At 41.5% G+C, this 23,991-nt stretch overlaps 1 protein-coding gene across 3 annotated transcripts in view; it reads left to right on the top strand.

Moving 5' to 3' along the window:
* Positions 1-23,205, top strand: part of LOC145435871 (uncharacterized) — a 52,179-nt gene extending 28,974 nt beyond the window's left edge. For 2 of the 3 annotated variants that reach the window (XM_080313134.1, XM_080313133.1), the window contains exons 21-35: positions 217-328; positions 1,486-1,623; positions 1,919-2,029; positions 2,671-2,901; positions 2,966-3,037; positions 3,824-3,984; positions 5,263-5,544; positions 7,609-7,929; positions 8,462-14,095; positions 15,094-15,278; positions 15,395-15,549; positions 19,524-19,715; positions 21,033-21,110; positions 21,808-21,920; positions 22,661-23,205. In XM_080313134.1, the coding sequence (XP_080169260.1) occupies positions 217-328; positions 1,486-1,623; positions 1,919-2,029; positions 2,671-2,901; positions 2,966-3,037; positions 3,824-3,984; positions 5,263-5,544; positions 7,609-7,929; positions 8,462-14,095; positions 15,094-15,278; positions 15,395-15,549; positions 19,524-19,715; positions 21,033-21,110; positions 21,808-21,920; positions 22,661-23,015 (8,140 nt within the window). In that variant the 3' untranslated portion in view covers positions 23,016-23,205. The remainder of the gene's footprint in view (positions 1-216; positions 329-1,485; positions 1,624-1,918; positions 2,030-2,670; positions 2,902-2,965; positions 3,038-3,823; positions 3,985-5,262; positions 5,545-7,608; positions 7,930-8,461; positions 14,096-15,093; positions 15,279-15,394; positions 15,550-19,523; positions 19,716-21,032; positions 21,111-21,807; positions 21,921-22,660) is intronic. The other variant, XM_080313135.1, reaches the window with a different exon arrangement.
* Positions 23,206-23,991: the final 786 nt, after the last annotated feature.

Genomic DNA, 23,991 nt, shown 5'->3' with positions numbered 1-23,991 from the left:
TTCTGATTGCTAATAAAATCTGTTTAATAATAGTTAATAGGACAATCCCATTTAATTGTGGGTTGCTATCCCTATTCCCTGTTGATTTATTAATATGGTAGGCCTAGACCGAGTGTGTTTCTGACATGACAAAAGTTTGTTTCGTAAATGGCTGTAATTTGTTAGGTTTTGCAAAACTAGCATCATTGCTGACATACGGCACTCATTTTCATTCAGGGATGGTATACGTCTGGTACGCATCGCAGAATTACTTTTGCATCAGCACGATTTGACAAAGCAACTCCGCGTCCCTGCCCAGAGCCTTTTGCAGAAAAAGCACAACGTTATGGTACGTAGAACTATCACCGATTTGTGCATGATTTATCGTCACTATATATTCACTTATTTTTGGTTTCCAAGTAGCCCATGGATTTGTTGGCTGAATTCGCAATTCTAGTTCTAATTTGTAAAAAGATGTATGGTTATAGTTCCATTTCTAAAAAGCTCTACAGCAGTGGTTCTCAACCGGGGGTCCGCGAAGCCTCAAAATAATTTGCGTTGTTTTAATTAGGAAAATCACGAGACAGTTTCGCATCATTACTAGTAACACTCCAGAGCTCACATCAACAGAATAACCACCTGAGATGAAATATCCTACTGCGCAGACTAATTTTAATTGGTAAATTGTCAATACCCTACTGATACAAACAATTTGATAACCTAATTTGTGTTTTTTAAATTCGAAAAATCAGGAGGAAGTTTTGCTTCATTATTAGTAATGCTCCAGAGCTCACATCAACAGAATGGCAGTCTTAGATGAAATATCCTACTAAGCAGATTCATTTTAATTGCTATATTGTCAATAGCCTACTGATACCAGTAGAAACATTTTGCTGTCTAGAGATGTTTTGTTAGGCACTGTGGAAAAAAATGGATGGAGTAAGGTCAATCACGACGACTGCGACATGATTATTAAAAAAATTGTTGTTCAATTTTGGTGGTATATTTGTTGCGGTCATACCCAAATGTGCCGTCGGAAGCGTTACGCGTTACTATAACATTCGCCGCCACCTATCTTCGAGGAAATGGATTTTCAGCACTCGTTCATATCAAGTCGAAGGCGCGGATTTTCAAGACATGCATTTGCAAAATTCGATTTGATATAATCGAAGTCAACCCCTTTTTTACATGAATATTAAAATAGTATAGTAAGCTCTTATTTTCAAGAAAAGTCATGCTGTTGCTGTTTATCACTAAGCCTACAGTTATCATTTGCATGAGACAGATGACGATTGGACGATAATTGAGCTAAATTTCAACTGAAACTTCATGGGGGTCCGTGGCGGTCCGAAAGGGGTTCTCGAAGACAAAAAGGTTGAGAACCACTCCTCTAGAGCTATAATTTGAATTTTAATCTAAATATGACAACCTGAAAATTTTCTAGTCCAAGTCTGATCTCAAGCATTCCCACCGACACTGTGTTACCATTGATCCTATTTCTGTCAGATTGCAATGAAGGCACTGGAACGTAACGGAGTTTCCATGTCTGACACCTCAGGGAAGACCATCGAACCGGACCACATAGTCAGAGGGCATTGTGAAATGACGCTCGCACTTCTGTGGAATTTGGCTCTATGTTTTCAGGTTGGTTTTTAAATAGTCACGCCTGCATTTTATGACTTGTGATCGGTATACTAGGCCTGTCGCGTTACCCTGATGTTCGGCAATGATTTTGGTCCAAAGATGGTCAATTTGGGCATCGACTGTTTCCGCGATCAATCAGACGTCGGTGTGAAATTCAAATACTGAATTTCTTTTGAATCGTGTCAAACCCCAAGCTCCAATCATACCATAACTGACATTTAATCAAAAGTCATGTGTCTATTGGAAATCACTAGTAGTTGAAGATGTCGAAATTTCAATTCTAATCTGCGTCCAGGTGGATAGCGGCGTGGATGAGAAAACGTTGACAAATGAAATCGAATATCTGAAAAGGACTTTGAGACTGAAGCACATGCTCCAACGGACCAAGAACCTTTACGAAGAAGAGGTAAGATTGCCGTTTATAGGTTCAAGCAAACTTATGCAACAAGCCATACTTCAGTCCTGGTAAAAGCAGTGCCACCAAGTCATACATGATTGGAGGTTTGAACAGCCCCAGAACGTAGTTTGAGAGACTGCCTCCCATGAATTTGATTGTGAAATCCAACTGTTCCGATCAGATTAGTGCAAACTACCCAGCTAGTTCGTTAACTGTTAAACTAACTGCTGCTTTTTTAGTACAGTAGTTCTAGTTCTTGTGCATTAAAAAAATTAGTTGCCGAACAACCAGAAATCGTGTGTTGCTGTTTGGCGTGAATGGTTCTTGCTGGCTTTGTCAGCTCAAAGCCACTCACTCCATTTCACTTCACTACCAACAGTGGCGTAGCCAGGGGTGGGTTTTAGGGGTCGAAACCTCTCTAATTTCAAATCTTGACTGATGTTTGTGTGGAATAATTAGTGAGTTGTTTCTAGTTGGTTGTGTTTCCATTAGTTAGTTGCAGATTTTTAAAGGCCGTTAGGTCTGCTTCTACTTGCGCATTTTGAAACTCTTCTTCCGGCGATTCCATCCATACAACTCTAGCTGAGTCACTCTTTTTATTTCATCGTAACTTGATGCCCAGCCATTGACTATGTCGGTATCTTTTTCAGAAAACTGTCCCAGGCTCAAAATCCGCGCTGTCTACCATCTCTCGGCTATTACTGGAATGGTCTCGGCTTGTCTGCGCCTTCAAATTGATACCCGTGTACAATTTCGCGGCTTCCTTCAGCGACGGACGTGTCCTGGCATGTCTGATCAGCCAGTACCAGTCCGGTCTCGTCAATATCGCTCACGTCAATATGGCGACCACTTTTAATATGAAAGGCCTCAACGAACCGAGTGTGAGTTTAATTTTCTTTGACTAAGGGTATGGATGTTTTTCAATGCGGATGTTTTTTTCTGCAGGGCTCAAATGAGACTCCGGTGTCATCAGCGGGTTCTCCGGCTGATCAGGCAACGCTGCTGAAAAACGAGAAGGTGTGTTCCATGTGTATATATGGTATATTGATATTGAAATACACCTGAATAGTTTTGACTGACTCTCGCCAGGGGTAGTCGTCAGCAAATAATAATGTATTTTAAATAATTTTCAATATCAATGATTGAATATATTATTCTATTGTGTGCTTCAAGTCTGTACCTCCAATGGCCTCTTCAATGACTTCTTATAAGATTTTCTATTGGCATGTGATGGTCATAATTATATTACTTCGCCTCTGGTAATTTTAATGGTGAAAATCTCAGCATTGCAAACATTGCATAGTTCATATCATGAATAGGAGAAAAAGGTTGAATGAAAGCAGAGCTGTAGGATAGGGATATAAAATGTCACAGTGAACTGATGATCATAGTACAGCGGTACAGTAAACTAAATTTCTGCTCTATTGCAAGTCGAGGTAGCTTTTCTAAGACGTGATAAAGTGACTCTGAGTGTAAGTTTGAAATGAAAGAGCTGAAGAGTACTCGAGTACTTTTCAAAAACTAGATTTCGTCGATGGACTGCTTACTTTTACCAGATAATCTTACTAATCTAACTAATCCTACTTACGAAATTGCGGGGCAAAATGACTGGTGACAATCTTAGATTAAATGTTCGGTTGTGATACTAAGCTTAGTTCACGGTGTTTTTTGTGACAGTTTCTGTGTTATTTGTTGCTATTGTAAGCTGAGCTGGATATTTAGACTTGGCGACAGGGGACATTTCACTGCAAAATGCTCGGTAATGACATCTAAACGCAGCTAGACAATTATAATCTCGTTCAGGCAAATCTTCGGTTGGTCCAAAAGGCGTTGTACGCAATGGGCGGCATCCCGAACCTGTTGCGTATCGACGACATTTGCAATACGATTCCGGATGAGAAAGTGGTCCGCTTGTTGTTATCCTTCCTCTGCTCCAGACTCTTGGACATTAGCTCACAAGATCGGTGAGTTTGTTTGTATTCCATACACCTGCCTTCGACTTTTTGTCTTGTATTCTACGGATATATTATATTTATGGCGCTCATGGTGCAGGGCACAACGATTTGAGTACCCGGATCCAAGCGGCTTATCAATGGAAGATACTTATGGGAATACTTACCATACTTCTGTGACTACTGTGTTGACTACTGAAAAATTCCCATCTCTGCTCTCAACTGTGGCGTTCGGTGCATCGGTCTCCAGTTTTCAGCGCATTTTAAAGGGGCACTGCCCTTTAAAATTGATGTGGTCTCAAATTGAAGGGCAAAACGAGTACAAAGTTTTGGCCGCAGCCATTTTTTTCAGAACGCCACCGTAATGGAGCTGCAATTTATTGAAATTTCTACAGGGGTTCCACGCTCCAGCAGTCACGCAGAGATCGAACTTTATGTAGTTGTCAGCCGATGTTATGAAGGAAATATGTCGTACACGCCAAGGTGGTTTAGATACCGCGTTCAAGGGAAGAGGTCCAGTCAGGAGATTTATGTCAAAATCGGTCTTAGGGTATTCTATTTCTTCAAGACAGAAATAGATCATGTCTAACAATGTTTTATACATAAGAATAGGACATGATCTATTACTGTGCTAAAGAAATAGAATACACTAGGCCCGATTTCGTCATAAATTTCCTGACTGGACATCTTCCGTTGAAGGCGGTACCTAAACCACTTTGGCGTGTATGACATATTTCCTTCAAAACATCGGCTGACAGCTACATAAACTTCGATCTCTGCTTGACTGCTGGAGCGTGGAGGAACCCTATGGAAATTTCAATAGATGGCAGCTCAATTACGGCGGCATTCTGAAGAAAATAGCTGCGGCCAAAATTTTTTATTCGTTTTGCCCTTCAATTTGAGACCACTTCATTTTTAGAGTGCAGCGCCTCCTCTTAAAGGAAGACATACGGTGACCCTAGGTGATATGAGACATGGATTTTTTTCATAGAACAATTTGTTGATTTGCAGAATCCTTCAACCATGTTGTGCACACAGTGACATTCTATAGTATTACCATGTGACAGATACACAAAGTGTCAGCATTCGACGCGTTGAGTCAACCAAAAAATCTCGACGTGTTACAATCCTAGTCTTCTTTAATTTCAAATCTACAATTTGTTAGATTTCATATTACTGACAGCAAAAATACACTATTCCAAATTTGGAGGTTTAATTTGTATCATAGTCTTTTGTGTGTCGGTCAACCAGTGCGAACATTTAAATATTCGACTTCTCTCTCTCTCATAGTGCTGCAAGAACGATTCAAATTGTCTGGCGAGCATATCGTTTCAAGAAACAAGCTCTCGAAGCCCGTAGGACGGCTGCAGAATTGCGAAGACGACAAAACCAAGCCGCTGTCGTGATACAAAAGGCCTTCCGCAAATATCTACTTCGTAAAGAGATCGAGAGAAGGAGAATGGCGGCCGTTCTCATTCAGAGAATGTGGAGACTGCGTCGTGAAGCCAGACCAGTCCGACTGCAGTTTCTAGAAATGAGGAAATCTGCCGTCAAGATCCAGGCTTTCTTCCGGTATGTGATACTTTTTCAGACTCTCATCGCACTGCTGAAGGTTACACTGAAGGATTGGTTAGTCTATATCGTTTCTTGAAGCTCGACATTTCATGCGACCATAACCACTCTCAGTAACTATTCAGAACATTACCACTCACAATTTCAGTGCGTACAGCAGGCTATGCCGATATGCAAAGTAGCTTAGGGTGTCTTCATACTGAGTTTTGGTAACATTCTATCCGGTAAACATTTATCGAAATCACTCAATACGAACGTAACCCCTCTGGTGTGAACGTATTATTCTCCGTAAATATTTTCGAAATATGTGCAATATGAACGTATGTGGCGCCGTACTCATTTCACCTAACTGTCAATAATTGCGTGTTTTTCGAAAACTCGCCATTCATATTGTCTTACGGTACCGGTACTGAGTCCTGACGGTACCGGTACTGCTGGTGTCTTTCAAGGACGGCAGGTGATCATGACACTTGATGTTAGTCATTATTATTTTGATTACTCATGAAATTATTATATTTATACAACAAAATGGCTAGAAATAATAATGTTCAGCAGTGGTGCATGAGAGGGGGATTCATTCGCATCCTCAAAATGATTTTGAATTCTTCGCGAATTGATTTATTATTGAGCTTCGTGATAGTTTTCAAATAATATTGTACACCTTTTTCCTCACCATTTTTAAACTACAATACGTTACAAGAAACCACTCTGCAGTATACCAGAAGTAGGGGAGAGGAGGCCAAGATGAGACACTTTTCTGATAATTCAAGGCCACTCGAAGAGTAATGCCTTCTGAGGATTAATTTTGGTACCAATAGAAAGCCTGTGATCTCTACTTTCCATGACGATGGCTTGAGTTATATTGAACAACATATTGATGGATTTCTTGGCCCTCGAAAATCCTTGCTCAAATGTCTCAACTTACCCCCAGGTGAGGGTAAGATGAGACACACTGTGTTTAAGATGAGACACCAAGCAATTCATGCTCATTACACCACCAATTCACCCCAAATGATGAATCAACCAGCAACATCGTGAATAAAATATAATAATCATGAAATAAGTCATTTTTGAAAAGAATTGGTAGGCTACATCATATACACATATAAATGACATCGAAAACCAATTAACCATGAGATCCAGCAACAATAAGAGAACTTTTCGTTATTATTTTGTCTTGTAATGCAACATCTGGTCAACTACTAGATAAATAATACAATTTGTGTGCCTTCAACAGTAAATTTTTAATCTTCCGAGGCCTTCAATAGAAAAGCCCTCTGATACCCATGTCTCATCTTACCCCCATGATTTTGTCTCATCTTACCCCCACACACATGTGCGATTGTGAGTGCGCCGTGCATGCGTAAGTGAATTCCGCTAATATACCTAAACATAATCATCAGAAGATGTGTGTCAACTGTCAAGGCTTGAGTTGTAAAAGACGAGAAAGGTTTGAACAACCTGAAATCGGTGCCATTATAGAACAGATTCCATAACTACTCTGACATTTTGCCTTGCGCAAATCGTCGCCGAGGTTACGTAATACGCATTGATAAGCGCCGTATTTAATTGTTCGCTAGCGGCAGGGACTCGCTAATTGACAGCACTTATCATACGCGCAAGTTTGTTAACACGAAGATATTGCATAATCGGCATTTATGCAGCCCACTTAACCCTCATGAATTGATGCTATATTATCCCTAATTATCAATTCCGTCGGATCATGACGTCATTCCTTTGTGACGTCATCGAACTCGCATGCCTAAGGAAAATTAGCGTTCGGCGCCTATGACGGCAACTGTTTCGGAATCGGTTCGGAAACTCCAGTGTGAAGACGCCCTTAGTGCAGAGTTTACTGGAAATGGAGATGGACAGTTTAACATAGGTATTTTGCGTCCAATTACGGCTATTCCATGGAATGCGGCAGTAGGTAAATAATCGAAATGCAGCCGTGAGTAGTAAAAAGGTTGCAACCCCCCCCCCCCCCCTTACCAGCCAGACCTGTGTTTTGTTGCATAATATTATGATCCAACACTGAATTGATCTCGGAATCACCTTTTTTAGCGGCTACTTGGAAAGAAAACGAAGCACGCACCTGCTGGCAGAACGCAAAGCCAGAACGTGTGCGGCCCTGGTAATTCAAAACCATTGGAGATGCTTACTGATTCGTAAAGCCTTTGTCAAGAAGAGGGAGGCAGTTTTGAAAATCCAACGATCGTATCGCAATTACCGAATCGGAAAGATGGCTCGAGATGCCTACATGATGCAAAGAAGCGCCGTCACTGTCCTGCAGCGTCGGTGGAAAGCCACGCTACTGGCCAGGAAAGAAGTCGCAGTTTTCACGACGAAACGGGAATCTGCTATCATCATACAGAGAGCATTCAGGTACAAAATTTGAAAAGTTTTCAAGTTTTTGGTCTGACCCTGCCAAAACATCCCTTTCCAAAATTCGTTTTTAAGGACCATCCTAGTGTGTAATGAATGACTCAGATGTATTAACATCATCAAGCGTGTGCGTGCATACTAGGATTATTGCATTTCTAGTATAGCTAAGCGCAATGATTTAGTACCGGTATAAATTTTAGATTCTAGTCCAGTGGTCTAATGCTGAAATCATAAAGCCACTTGTCACCAACAGGGTGTCGTTCAGCATTCTGTGCTACACCAAGACTTTCAGCCGAAGCAGGCCACTAATTTGCCTGTATTTTGTGTTTTATTATATTTGTACTGTATCATATTGGGATGTATGTAACGTAGTTTCACTCAAGTTTTTGTAAATACTCATTTGCTGACGACCGCCCCTGAAGGTTGCGTTTTCGTATATTTGCATTGTGAATAACATATATTATTTCAGTGTATATTTCACTTTTGTATTCAATTTTTACAAAGTTTTCAAACCATGTCATTTCACTTCTAGAAAGTATCGTCACTTGAAGGAGGTATCTGCGGCCATGCTGATCCAGAGACTATGGCGGTCTCGACAAGTCACAAGAAAGTTAAGAGAGAGAAGGCGTTTGGAACACAGTTCCGCCAGAATCATACAAGCACAATGGAGAAGCTACACCGCGATGAAATCACAGCGGCAAAAATACCTCGATACAAAATGTTGCATTGTAAGATTGCAATCGTATATCCGTGGCTTTATAGCTCGAAAAACTATCTCTCGAAGAAGACTGGAGATTGCCTCGGCCATCTCGATACAACAACGCTGGAAAGCAACTCTTGAAATGAGGAAACAGCGTGTAAAGTATAGAGCAGTGTTGGCTGGTGCTGTGGTGATACAGCAAAAGTGGAGAGCGACACTTGAAATGAGATCGCGCCAAAAAGAATACCTGGAGATGCGTGGACGAGCTGTTGTGATTCAGCAAAGGTGGCGAGCGACGCTCGAAATGAGATCGCAACGAAATGAGTATCTTGATCTCAAGAAAGCTTCACTTGTGATTCAGCAAAGGTGGAGAGCAAAGCTTGAAATGAGATCACAACTGAACGAGTATCTTGATCTGAAAAAAGCTTCACTTGTGATTCAGCATAGGTGGAGAGCAACGCTGGAAATGAGATTGCAGCAAAAACAATACCGGGAAATGCTCCGAAGTGTTGCTTTAATCCAGGAGAGATGGAAAGCGACTCTCGAAATGAGATTGCTACGAAGAGAATACCTCGAGTCCCGTGGACGCGCTATCAAGATTCAGCGAAAGTGGAGAGCGATGCTTGAAATGAGATTGCGCCGAAAAGAATACCTGGAGATGCGCAGAAGAGCTGTTGTTATTCAGCAAAAGTGGAGGGCTACTCTTGAAATGAGATCGCAACGCAAAGAATATCTAGATCTGAAAAAAGCTGCCCTTGTGATTCAGCGCAGGTGGAGAGCGACGCTCGAAATGAGATTACAACAAAAAGAATACAAGGAGATGCGCAAGAGCGCTGTTGTGATTCAGCTCAGGTGGAGAGCAACGCTCGAAATGAGATCTCAATTAAACAAGTACATCGTTTTGAAAAACGCTTCGCTTGTGATTCAGCGGAAGTGGAGAGCAACGCTGAAAATGAGATTGCAAAGAATGAAATATCAGACACTGAGAAATGCTTCGATTGTCACGCAACGGAGATGGAGAGCGATCCTAGAAATGAGATTACAAAGAACGAAATATCAGAGTTTGAGGGAAGCTTCGCTTGTCTCGCAGAGACGATGGCGAGCAATCCGGGAAATGAGACTGCAACGTCAACGATATCAGAATATGCGAAGAGCTGCACTTGTGATACAACGCAGGTTGAGAGCAACGCTTGAAATGAGATTGCAACAGAATGAATATCAGAAACTGCAAAGAAGTGCTCTTTTGGTTCAGCGGAAATGGAGAGCAATTCTTGAAATGAGGGTTCAACGGAAGCATTATCAAAAACTGCGTAAATCAGTCCTTGTAATCCAGCGACGACTGCGGGCAATGATTGAAATGAAACTGCAACGAAACGCATATCAGGAGTTGCAAAGAAGTGCCGTCGTGGTTCAGCAGAGATGGCGGGCAACGTTTCAAATGAGATTGCAACAGAACGAATACCAAGCAATTCGAAGAAGTGCTGTTTTGATACAGACAAAATGGAGGGCGACGCTCGAAATGAGGTCGCAACGGAACAAATATTTGCAGCTGCAAAGAAGCTCGATTGTGATTCAGCAAAGATGGAGAGCGACCTTCGAAATGAGACTGCAGCAGAGTGAATATCAAAAGCTTTGTAGAAGTGCTATTGTGATTCAACGAAAATGGAGAGCCACGTTCGAGATGCGATTGCAGCAGAACGAATATCAGAAGCTCCAAAGAAGCGCTGTTGTGATTCAGCAAAAATGGCGGGCAACGCTCAAAATGAGAATCGAACAGAATGAATATCAGAAGCTGCGAAATAGTGCTATTGTAATTCAGCGAACAAGGAGGGCAATGTGTGAAATGAGATTGCAACAGAATTATTACCAAACAGTTCGAAGAAATGCTCTAACGATTCAGCGAAAATGGAGAGCAACGCTTGAAATGAGAATGGAACAAAGCAAGTTGCGGAAACTTCAAGAAAGCTCCTTGGTGATTCAGCGGAAATGGAGAGCAACGCTCGAAATGAGAATGGAGCAAAGCGAATTCCGTAAACTTCGAGACTGTGCCGTTGTGATTCAACGAAAATGGAAGGCGACGCTTGAAATGAGGACGCAACGGAATGAATATCAAAATCAGCTGCGAAGTGCTCTTGTGATTCAACGAAAATGGAAGGCGACGCTTGAAATGAGGACGCAATGGAATGAATATCAAAATCAGCTGCGAAGTGCTCTTGTGATTCAACGAAAATGGAAGGCGACGCTTGAAATGAGGACGCAATGGAATGAATATCAAAATCAGCTGCGAAGTGCTCTTGTGATTCAACGAAAATGGAAGGCGACGCTTGAAATGAGGACGCAACGGAATGAATATCAAAATCAGCTGCGAAGTGCTCTTGTGATTCAACGAAAATGGAAGGCGACGCTTGAAATGAGGACGCAACGGAATGAATATCAAAATCAGCTGCGAAGTGCTCTTGTGATTCAACGAAAATGGAAGGCGACGCTTGAAATGAGGACGCAACGGAATGAATATCAAAATCAGCTGCGAAGTGCTCTTGTGATTCAACGAAAATGGAAGGCGACGCTTGAAATGAGGACGCAACGGAATGAATATCAAAATCAGCTGCGAAGTGCTCTTGTGATTCAACGAAAATGGAAGGCGACGCTTGAAATGAGGACGCAACGGAATGAATATCAAAATCAGCTGCGAAGTGCTCTTGTGATTCAACGAAAATGGAAGGCGACGCTTGAAATGAGGACGCAACGGAATGAATATCAAAATCAGCTGCGAAGTGCTCTTGTGATTCAACGAAAATGGAAGGCGACGCTTGAAATGAGGACGCAACGGAATGAATATCAAAATCAGCTGCGAAGTGCTCTTGTGATTCAACGAAAATGGAAGGCGACGCTTGAAATGAGGACGCAACGGAATGAATATCAAAATCAGCTGCGAAGTGCTCTTGTGATTCAACGAAAATGGAAGGCGACGCTTGAAATGAGGACGCAACGGAATGAATATCAAAATCAGCTGCGAAGTGCTCTTGTGATTCAACGAAAATGGAAGGCGACGCTTGAAATGAGGACGCAACGGAATGAATATCAAAATCAGCTGCGAAGTGCTCTTGTGATTCAACGAAAATGGAAGGCGACGCTTGAAATGAGGACGCAACGGAATGAATATCAAAATCAGCTGCGAAGTGCTCTTGTGATTCAACGAAAATGGAAGGCGACGCTTGAAATGAGGACGCAACGGAATGAATATCAAAATCAGCTGCGAAGTGCTCTTGTGATTCAACGAAAATGGAAGGCGACGCTTGAAATGAGGACGCAACGGAATGAATATCAAAATCAGCTGCGAAGTGCTCTTGTGATTCAACGAAAATGGAAGGCGACGCTTGAAATGAGGACGCAACGGAATGAATATCAAAATCAGCTGCGAAGTGCTCTTGTGATTCAACGAAAATGGAAGGCGACGCTTGAAATGAGGACGCAACGGAATGAATATCAAAATCAGCTGCGAAGTGCTCTTGTGATTCAACGAAAATGGAAGGCGACGCTTGAAATGAGGACGCAACGGAATGAATATCAAAATCAGCTGCGAAGTGCTCTTGTGATTCAACGAAAATGGAAGGCGACGCTTGAAATGAGGACGCAACGGAATGAATATCAAAATCAGCTGCGAAGTGCTCTTGTGATTCAACGAAAATGGAAGGCGACGCTTGAAATGAGGACGCAACGGAATGAATATCAAAATCAGCTGCGAAGTGCTCTTGTGATTCAACGAAAATGGAAGGCGACGCTTGAAATGAGAATGGAACAGAACAAGTTCCAGAAACTTCAAGAATGCTCTGTTGTGATTCAGCGAAAATGGAGAGCAACACTTGAAATGAGATCGCAACACCATGAATATCAGGATCTGCAAAGAAGTGCTCTTGTGATTCAGCGGAAATGGAGAGCGACGTTCGAAATGAGAATGGAGCAAAGCGAATTCCGTAAACTTCGAGACTGTGCCGTTGTGATTCAACGAAAATGGAGGGCGACACTTAGAATGAGATTGCAACGGAATGAATATCAAGAACTGCAAAGGAGTGCTCTCGTGATTCAGCGGAAGTGGAGAGCAACTCTTGAAATGAGAATGGAGCAAAACGGATATCAGAAACTGCAAAGAAGTGCACTTGTGCTTCAGCGCAAATGGAGGGCGACGCTCAAAATGAGATCGCAACAGAATAAATATCAAGAACAGCTGAGAAGTGCTCTTGTGATTCAACGGAAATGGAGAGCGACACTCGAAATGAGAATGGAACGAAGCAAATTCCGTAAACTTCAAGAATGCTCTGTTGTGATTCAACAAAAATGGAGATCAAGGCTTCAAAGCGACTGTGAACGTAGAGACTATCTCGATATGCGCCAAAGTGTGCTTTTGATACAGCGAAAATGGCGAGCAACGCTCAAAATGAGAAGACAAAAGCAAGCGTATCAAGAAATCAGGGTCACAGTGGTTGTGATACAGCGATGGTGGAGAGCAATGCTCAAAATGAGATCTGATCGAGAGGAATATCGACAGCTCCAGCTGTCAGCACTTGCGGTGCAACGGAGGTGGAGAGCGACATTGACAATGCGATCCCAGCAGGAGAAATACCTTGAGCTGCAAAGCAGTGCCTCTGTGATTCAGCAAAGATGGAGAGCGACTCTTGAAATGAGATCAATGCAAAATGAGTACCACAAGCTCAAAGGTAGCACGATTTTCATCCAGCGAAAATGGAGGGCAACCCTTCAAATGAGATCGCAAAGAAGAAGGTATCAACTGATTGTAAGAAGTACTGTTGTGATACAGCGAAAATGGAAAGCAACGCTTGAAATGAGATCTCAAAGTGAAGAATACACGAGGACCCGCCGGTACTGCCTTGTTATCCAGCGTAGTTGGAGAGCAATGCTCAAAATGAGATTGCAAAGAAAGGAATATCAAACAATGCAGAGCAGTGCACTCGTGATTCAGCAAAGATGGAGAGCAATGATCGAAATGAGGCAGCAACAAAATAAATTCCGAAAGGTGCAACAAAGCGCTGTCATGATTCAGCAGAGATGGAGAGCAGTACTTGAAATGAGACTTCAACACCAGCGGTACCTCAAGATTCTAAAATCTACAATTAAAATTCAGCGGCAATGGAGAGCAGTGCTCGAAATGAGACGGCAGCGCCTGCAATATAAAAAGATACTGAAGAGTGTTGTGGTGATTCAGTCGTTTTGGAGAATGCGGGCGGCTGGCAAGCGACTCGTAGAATTGAGAGAAACGGCCAAACGATACGATTTCCTTCATCTCCGATCCATCGTCGTCATTCAGTCTCACGTGCGAAGATTTATCGCGGTGCGGAAATTTAGAACTCTACGCGCTGCTACCATTGCTGTCCAACGGAGATGGAGGCTGATTCTGCGAGAGAGATCCAAGGAAAATGCAGCTTGTCTTGTTCAACGAGTGTATCGTGGGTGAGTTTTGTTTGTTGCTGTACTGTTAAGTATTCAGTGTTGCTACTTTAGTAGAAGGAGAAGTCACACTGTCAATTTCTGCTCAGATACGGAACCTTGCAAGTAGAAGTAGCAGCAGTTTCAAACAAGAGAGATAGAAAATGTTGGGTCTGAAAAAACTACTTGACTGAGTAGTTTCAGAAAGTAGTTGTTGTGGAGGTGTTGAGCACTTTTGGCAGTTAATCGGGAATATGGACTTCCAAGTTTGCAATTTCGCGGAAAGCGAAAAATGACTGATGGCCAGGGTCGTCACCCCAAGTCAGGTTCTGAGTCACAAGTCGATCTCACTTTTATAGGTTTGACTCGAGTGCGAGTCGTGCTGTTGTAAGTCCAAGTCATTGTATTCAGTGTTTAATTTTCAGTTCAATCAATTTCAACCCACTTTTTTCAACACTGTTCGAGTGACATAGAATGGCTTACATTCATAATATCGTAATTTTCCATAGTCCTGACAGTTCCTGGCCCTATTTTCCAAGTATCAGGACTGATAGACGAAAAACCAATAATGCGATGACTTAGTGTGTTGCAGTAATGGATTGTAATGAGGGCACGTTCACCGTATCCTAACCCCAATCAAAACCAAACTCTAATTATATGTGTAGGCCTATTACTTATTATAATCAACTATATTCAAACTGTAGCCCAGTGGTTTCTGGTTTTATATCACTGCCCCTCAAACCAAATCCATATCATTAACCCTGAAATTAATCAAATATATCATTTATGGGAAAGTGCTCTGTAGAATATGATGTTGGCTGAAATTGAAGATAAAATTATCACTTGGCAGTATCTTTAATTTGACACCTCCGTTCGGTTTAAGGACATCTACCGTTCTTGAACACAAAAGTAGTTGTCTCTAACTGGGGGGTGACTGTTCTAAAGGCTGTTCACACATACAAAATCACTCCCACACCTGCTACTGCTAAAGTATCACACGATGAACATTTAACTTTTCGCAGATACCAAGTACGGAAACACATCATGAACGCCAAGCTTGTGACCGCCAAGGAGAAGTGCATGAAAGCCACCCATATCGCGAGACAACACCCGGAACGAAAAATCTGCAACAGAATGAATTCCAATCTCGCCCTCCTGCTCGACTCCAAATCGTATGACGTCGTGTACTCGTGCCTGGAGGACCTCAGTGAGTGGATATTTGCATTGTGCGGTGCTTCCAATAACACGTGCAGCCAGAATTACGTCTTGTTCATTAGATTTTGAAATCACTCATGAGTAACACCATTCGATATTCCGTTTCAGTATCGCTTTCGAAGCTGTTGCCGTACTGTTGCGATAGGATTTCAGACGAAGGAGGCACCCTCGTGCTCTGCAAGCTGATCAGCTCTTCCAATCGTAGCTTTCACGCGTCATTCGTGCAGCACTTTTCCATCAGCATCTTGCTCAACTTGTTGCAAGTGAGTGACCACACTTCCCATGTATAGGTTATCGTTGATGCCGTAATTAACACTGAAAGACCAAGGACTTAATTTTATTTTGCATAGTATTGATTTATGGTGTAGCAGTAGAGCCTCTCCGATATTTCAGGTACCGTAAACCGGGGTAACTTTGGACAATTTTCAACAATTCCGCTCTGTATCTTGGAAATGCTGGGGTGTAGGGGAGGCAAGTTTTGTGTTTTTCATGGGTCATGGAGCAAAGATCAGAATTACCTAATCGAAAATCTTCATGATCATAAATAAGTACCTTTTATTTTCGTAAATTATCCGTGTCCAAAGTTACCCCTGCATGTGGGGTAACTTTGGACAATGTAGTTTTTTGTATGCCTTTACACTCTATTGTTTATGAAACCTCGTAAATGAGGCTTATTTGGCAAGAGTTGATGAGAGCAGTGGCTAAAACTGAAACAAAATAGTTTATGTCTGGCCTATTGCATGATTTTTACCTAATCCACCCCCCCAAAAAAAGACAAAAATTAGGTAGTTTATGAAGGGTAATGCCTCCTTATTCATCCCTTATCTCAATTTTCCCTCATGCCTTCACCATTTGGGACTTATAAATAACATATCTATGGTGATGCGGGGTATCACACTGGCAGTGTCAGCAACCGACAGCAAACATTAAGCATGTTACCGTGAATTATTGCCGATTTCAAAGATGTTACTGTTCTTTAAAAGAATCACTTTCCCTTTATTATGTCCTCTGATGGATATATTTGTCATACTTTACGATATCCCATATTCAGCAGGCACATCTTTAGGAGTATGGGATAAGTTTTTGAAGTAGCTTACGCCCGATTACAATCTCTCAGCTCATTGCCTAACCTCATTACCTACCCATTTTTCATATTTTGGCAAACTCTTAATTTGTTGACCTTCTCATTCCATTTTAAAAAGCCACCAGGCCGGTCATAATGACTATAGTTGACGATACACTTTGACACAGATGAAGCAGCCACTTTCCAGAGCTCTCAATATCACATTTTCCACTGTCCAAAGTTGCCCCATTCTGATAAAATTTGACGGGGCAACTTTGGACATCACATTTTCTTGTATTGATCCAAGGGTGGGCCCACTGAGATTTTTGCCATGGATTAAGACTACTTAGAGGTATCTGCTGCCAAGTTTTGAATCTATGAATCACATGCTATCTATGTTTGGTTGTAAGAAGTTTAATGGCCATCAATTTTGATGAAATTGACCCCCGCCAGTAATTTATCAATGTTGGGTCAAGTTTAACTGGTAGTGAAATGAATCCATCTTTTATTGAAACTACTTGTGGTACTCTTGCCTCATGAAAAAGAATTGGACATCCAGCGGCAACCATTTTCCATCAATAACCATTTAAATCTTTTACTGCTTAGTGTCCAAAGTTACCCTTAAGTCCAAAGTTACCCCGGTTTACGGTAGTGGATTTTCATTACAGGCTACTGTCTGTCTACTGAGAAATATCAGTATCTGCCTGTGTCGTATTTGTAGGCTAATACGATGAGGTCATCACTGCAAAAAATTTCAAAGTGACGCAATGTCTAGTACTGTCAAATTTATTTATGGGGAACTTTATAGCTAAGAAGAAAAATTTGTTTTCTCGGACCACAAGTACACCCGTTGGACTGGAACCACCGTAATTTCTTACATTCACTGGAATTTATGGCCTCCAATTACAAGTTTCAGTTGAAATATATCACAATTTGATAACTTTTGAACTGTAAAATCTTGATTTATCAGAGAACTGCTTGTTATGATGTCATGCTGTGGTATAACACCTAGAATTTGTTCAGATATGTGCCTTTTATGCGACCACAAAGAATGTTATGCCCTTTCTATATCATTTTAAAGATTATTTGGTCTTTTTTCGATCATAGGCCTACCTATTGCATTTCACTTCGTAGATATATGTCATTTTGCTAGCGTGTGTAGTTTTGTACGACACGTTACTTATACTGCGATTCGCCCAATTGAGGTTTACAGGAGAAAATAGCGTCGGAGCTGTGATTCTGATCGATAAATCAACTCTTAGTGGCGAGGGGCACAAAATTTCAGTACCGTAACACGGGGTGACTTTGTACCACTTTTTACATTCAATGTTAAATTATTTTATGGTACGTTATGATTTTCTGCCTTCTTCAACTTTGTTATGGGCGGAAGGGTTAGATCTATGGATTAAATATGAAAAAGAAAATTATTGTCATGTTTTCGATCATTTTTTTTCAATTTTTCTGTGGTGGCCAAAGTCACCCGGCAATGGGGTGTCTTTAGCCGAGAATCATATTTTCTACTTCCAGGACATCTAGCAGTCATATATGCCAATGACACAAGCTGAGAAGTCGACTTTGGCCATCTACAGTCTTTAAAAAAAGAAGTATCCAACCAATGGCGACTTTTCAGACTTTAATTCAACGCAAAACCACAAAAATCTTCGAAGAACTTACAACGAAATTAAACAAATCAATGACAAAAAGTAGTTCAATGCCAATGTCCTTCAAGTTCATTCCCTTTGTAGATTCCATGACATGAGCATTCAGTGAGTCTGGGTCGGAGATTCTGTTTAATATGTTTCCAGTAATAGAATATCAGATCTTTTTGAATTGGTTATTTCCAATTGCTTCCCGATTTTTGCATAACACTGACTTTTGCACCATGCTGTTCTGTACTCTCCACAACACCTGGAAATAATTCTCCCTCATACTCAATTATTACATACTGGCCAGCTTTTGGTTTTGCTTTCAACTCCTCCCCTAATGCTCCCACTTCAACTGTATCATCACACAAATCTTCCTGGAAATTTTCTGCTTCTGAAGAATCGTCATAACTTTCATGATGAGTGCTCGTGACTAATTCAACTCATTTTTGTTGGGATTTTGATGGTTGGTCACCATTTTTCCTCCGTTTTGAAGCCTTCTTCTCCTCTTGTATGGCAATTATCCTCGCAACCTCCTCTTCCGAGATACTTTTCCTAAAGCAAAATTTGTCAACAGCAAATCCAAAATCTGCCTGCGCCATACAATGGTCTGCTATTTTCTTCTCCAAATCTGGCAATAAAACAGGCTGGCCTCCTGGTGATTTCGGATGCTTTCCTATCCTTTTATTCTGTAAAGTCCCTCTCTGAATACCAGTTATTTCACTCACAGATCTTTCGGACATTCCTTCCTCGATCATTCTTAGTGCCGCTTGGATCTCATCTGCGGTGTAGTCTTTATAACTCCTGGCACCAAGCTTTTTTCTATACTTCCTTGGCATTTAATTATTTAGAAGATACGGATACCGAGATTAATCTTGATGCTAAAAATACCCATTTTAGCTGACTCTAAATTGCTGGCCAAAGTCACCCCATAAATTGCAAAAAAATAAAAAAATTGATCAGCCACAGGATTTTGACAATTTTGAAATAATGAACTGTATTTTCGCCCAGAAAACCCGATAAATGTTGTCAGGTACATAGCCTTTGTCTGCAAATGAAAGGAAATTGCCTCAAACACCTACTTTGCATGTAAACCAAACAAAAGTTTGAGTACGTAAAAAGTGTGGTGAAATTTCTTATCATACCTGTCAATATAAAAATGGCTGCGAACATGTAAAAGTGTTGTATCAAACATGAAATTTGCAATAATAGCACTCTATTGATGCAGATTGTTCCTAAACAATATCTCAAAGTACTCATACATCGATATATTGTTCGATGTGTGTGATAGAAACGAATATTGGTTTTCGGCCAAAGTCACCTGGCAGTGCTAAAGTCACCCCGTGTTACGGTACTTGAAAAACTCATTTTTCACCACTCGACTGTAATCATTATAGAATTAATACTCGATTCAGATTCGAGTATGTGAATCATTGTGCTCAGCCCTAATAGTGACCGCAAGGTACGGAATATCAGTAGCACTGTACGTCACATCATGTCCGTAAATGAAGTTGTGTTCTGTTTACGCCAGAATCCCAGTACGCGATCGCAAACTTCTCAAGTGTTGGCCACCGACGACCAAGGCGCTGCGCCGATAGAAATGCTGGTGACCGTGTTGTCTCGTTTTCGGGAGAGGGGAGTTCGCGATCCGTCGCACACGATCGTGTTTTGCTCTGCGGCGGCCTTGCTGATCGAATTCTGCAGGGAGGCGAAATATGCGGAGGTTTGATTTCTTGTTATAGCGTTCGTTGCTCCAGGAGTGGAACATTATTCCAGGGTTGTAATGAATCGAGTCATGATTTTTTGATGACCATACTTGACTCCAGTCATTTTCTCAAAATACGGAAATGACTCCACTCCAGTCAATCTGCGTCTTGACTCGACTTGAACTCGAGTCATTGCGCATGACTCGAATCAAGTCATATAACTCGAGACTCAGTCGGCCAAGACAGACATTACATTGTAATTTGTAGAATAGTAAAGCCAACACGCTCTTGGGATTTCGTCTATTGGTACTGGTACTTGAAAATGCGACCAGAAACTGCTAAAAGTGAGGAAAATTAGTATATTATAAATGCGAACCATTCGATATCACCAAACAGAGTTATAAAAAAGTGGGTTTAACAATACGTAAACTGGAAACTGAGCAGTCAACACAATGACTTGGACTCTGACTCGAGTCATAATACCAAGACTCGGACTCGTCCCTCTGCTTGCTGACTTGGACTTGACTCAGTGGTGAATTGAAGATAACTCAACTTGACTCGAGTCAAAACTATAAAAGAGAGATTGACTGGTGCCTCGGAGCCTTGTGACTTGGTTACAACCCTTTAAAGTTACAATGACATGTCTGTCTTGGCCGCCATAGTCTCGAGTCATAATGACTCGCGTCGAGTCATGCCTTTGAAAAAATGCCAAGAACCCAAAAATCGTGACTCAATTCGAGTCATGACTAGCGTCATTGCAACCCTGGTATCGACTGGGTGACTGATTCTGTGAGTGACACCAATATGTGTAACATTGGCACATCAACGGGAACTTAACTGAATTTGCATCGCATTTGCACGCAAGTTAAATTTGACGGCATTGTATATTTACTGGTAACGACTATGATCTGACTTCCTCTGACACAAAAAGTTCCGTCCCACACTGGGATTATGCCATTTTTCTGCATTACTACATTCGCTAACTATATGCGTAGGCAATTTTTCGTGTCTCATGCGCTGCAATGTCCACTGCTACATGCTGTATGGTTACTACAGATCAGTTTCTGTTGATGTCATTCTTAAACCTGATATTGTCGCTTGATAGTACGCTGGTTTTGAATTTTAATCTGTTCTATTTCATTTATCTTGTCGCTAACTTTTGATAAGAGACAGACGAAGAGTCTTCCAGTTAATCAACATCATTATGAATGCACTACTATTCAGAGCCTGTGCCACAAATCTGTGGTTTCGGCTTTTCTTGAATCCTTGTATCGGCGATTTTGTTTCCTTTTCGTTTTCAAACATCATCCGTCACCAGTCTGTGTTTGCTTCAGATACTGAAAAGCAAAGGAAAATCTCTGGATATGATCAAATACATCGCAAAAGAGACCAAAAACAAGATGCAGCTCAAGGTAGGACTCTTCACGAATTCCGCATTTAATATTTGTTGTAGCTACAATGTGTTGCATTTTAATGTATGAATAGGCTACATTCGGGCATGATACTTCTGGTCCGCGCGTTTGCAAGTCCAATACAGAATTATGGTGATTGAGACAGAGAAATTTGAGTGAAACCGAAAATGAGAAAAAGGGATAATTCTTCCAAAGTCCTCTTCAAAAATTTTGTTTTGGTGAAAATTTCAAATAACGAAACTCTACCCATAAAATTTTTTATGCTACTAAAACTTTTACAAAATTTAGTTACACGGTGTTATAACTGAAAAGGATCTTGTTTTTTTCAAATAATTGAACCCGAATTTGCTCCTTGGAAATACGAATATAATTATCTAATCTTTTATCGATCATTTTTGAGGAAAGTGTAACAGTTTGAATGAACTTTGTCAATCACTGGAGGCAGCATAATTGCGAGTAGGGTCATAGCGACTAACGCCAAACAGCTAATGCTAAGTAGTATATCGTAAATTTTCGAAATTATCATCAGATACCAGCGTAGACCCATAGGGTATGCTTCAGTCTGGTGTTATTTTGAGTGCTTACGGAATGTTTGCAACTCAACCCAACAGTTGACTGTAAGATTCACGAATTTGGTTACGTGTTTGTCCTGTGTCAAATCCAAACTATGAAACATGCTAATTCTAATCCTAACCAGGCGCAAAAAGAGAAGATTCAGGTGAACAAGCGGAAATCGTCGACTTCGTTTTTGACCAGTTCGTCAGGGATGAGCTTCAACGTTTCAAACGCAACTCTGAATTCGTCGTGCTTGTAAGTCAGATATTCTTCTCAATAGTTCTCGCAGAGTGTTGCGATTAGGGCTGGCTGCAATCCTTCGAATACTCGAACGACAGTCGAGTATCGGTTGTAATGATTTGAGTGTATTATCGAGGGTCAATGTTTTCGAGTACGGAAAATATACGGTCTGCTCGCAGGGAGTTATTTTATTAACAAAAATTTTAGTTGAAGAGCTTCTTGGATGTATAGAACTTCAATATCTACTTGAATAGTATACAGATATTGAAATGAACCCGAGTATTTTCGGATGACAATCGTCAGGGGTAATCGTCGGCAACTAGTAGAGAATTGGAAAAAAACATTGCATATCAACAATCGGATCACAAAATATAACGTCACAGGCATGAAATTTTGAATAAACGGGGCGAAGAGAGCGCTATTTTTAGATGGTACACGAACTCCTTCTGTTGGCACAGACTATCAGAATATACTATTCAAAAATCATAGTTTTGTTAGTTTCATCTCACCGTTGGAGCCTTGAAATCTTGGTTGTTACTGACTCCACATCAAAAACGCGCTGCACCAGCTACGAATGTTATCAACGAAAGTTTGCGACCCAGTCATTGCCACCATTTTCAGAGACCACCTCTGCTATCAGTGACGGCTGTGACCAACTTAAATCTTCAATCAGTTGCCAGACCGATGTCCGAATCAGCCATCGGTCATGCCAACGTATCAACGCACGCCTTTATTTCTATCCTTTGCATTCACAGGGAGATGTCCTACAGAGAACGCGTCGCGTCTCCACGATTGCCAAGCAAGCGGTTAGGGTCCGAAAACCGTGACCCTGCCAAATCGATACCACGGAGCAGTGCTTCTGCCCCAAAAATCCGCAAGGTCTTGGCGCCGAGAAAAGCTCTGTGGCACACCAACGTGCCGATTCAGCGTTCGAAGGAAACCACGGTGGCGAAATCGCCAAAGTTTCACGGCCGGCATAAAGCCGCGTTGGTCTCGGCTACCGCGCGTCCCACGGAGGCACCGCAGATAACTTTACAGCGCGTGCCAGCCGAATTCGATCGATCGGATCCTTACAGCTGCATTCGTGTCTTGAATCAGATTTTGAATTGATTGCAAGTGGTTCGGAAGTGTTCTACATCGTATTTTCGCACTGCCTTGGTGTAAATTGTGAATTGACTGCTTTTTTCCTGTGTTCTGCCATACTCTTTGATGCGTCTGTGCTGAATTTTGAATTGACTGTCCGTTTGACTCTGCCACTTTTGTTGTTCTCTTCACTAGAGTAAATGGACACCTTTTGTCATTGTGTATTGTCGATTTTGTGCAGTTTATGTACAAACAGTGTAGTTAGCTATCGAGTATTTCAGTACCAGTCTCGAAGCTTCGAAGATTACCCTGTAGCAATTGGCCCACCAGGGGCAAGGTAGTGAGGAACATATTATTGCCAGACGGAGTGCTCCAAAAGGTTCTGTCTACGTACAGGACTGGCAATATGCCTCGGGAATGTATATCCATTAGTTCAGGAATTAATCTGAAAAATACGCGTTTAATAGCAATCTCGTGTCAACGAAAATTAAATTTGATATTGACTCTAGTTCACCGAGCTCTAATGATATGTACAAATGTTAGGATCAGGGCGGAACTTGACAAAATCTATTCCGTTTTGATTGACAATGGCATTCCTGATTAAGAAACATGGACAATACACACGGGCAAAACAAGTATCCTGTATTTATACGAGGGCGGAGTGCAAATAACTTCTTTTAAATCGAAAAAAAGGGGTTCCTAAATCCTGACAAATGGTTCCAGGCAACCGCACGTTTTCCCCATACGTCATTTCCGCAGCGGAATAATCATATTCCTCGCGCACAGAGGCGTTCAATGACGAAATCACAAAAGGCAATAGTCTATCCCACGCCGCGGGAATATTAGCGCATCACAAACCGCGCTTTATTCGTCGAATCCCCGTCTCGGAGATAAAATTCTGCTGTGGCGAAAGTGCCAACGCAAATGAATGTTTACATTCAATAGGACCGACATGAACTTTTCCCATTCATACGAAGTAAACACTGAGCCCCGGTCTGACCTT

This window comes from Botryllus schlosseri, chromosome 3 (genome assembly GCF_051294905.1).
Source record: "Botryllus schlosseri isolate E-star chromosome 3, Bs_hap1, whole genome shotgun sequence".
Classification (NCBI taxonomy): domain Eukaryota; kingdom Metazoa; phylum Chordata; class Ascidiacea; order Stolidobranchia; family Styelidae; genus Botryllus; species Botryllus schlosseri.
Note: the sequence above shows the minus strand (reverse complement) of the source record. Positions and strands in the feature narration are given on the sequence as shown.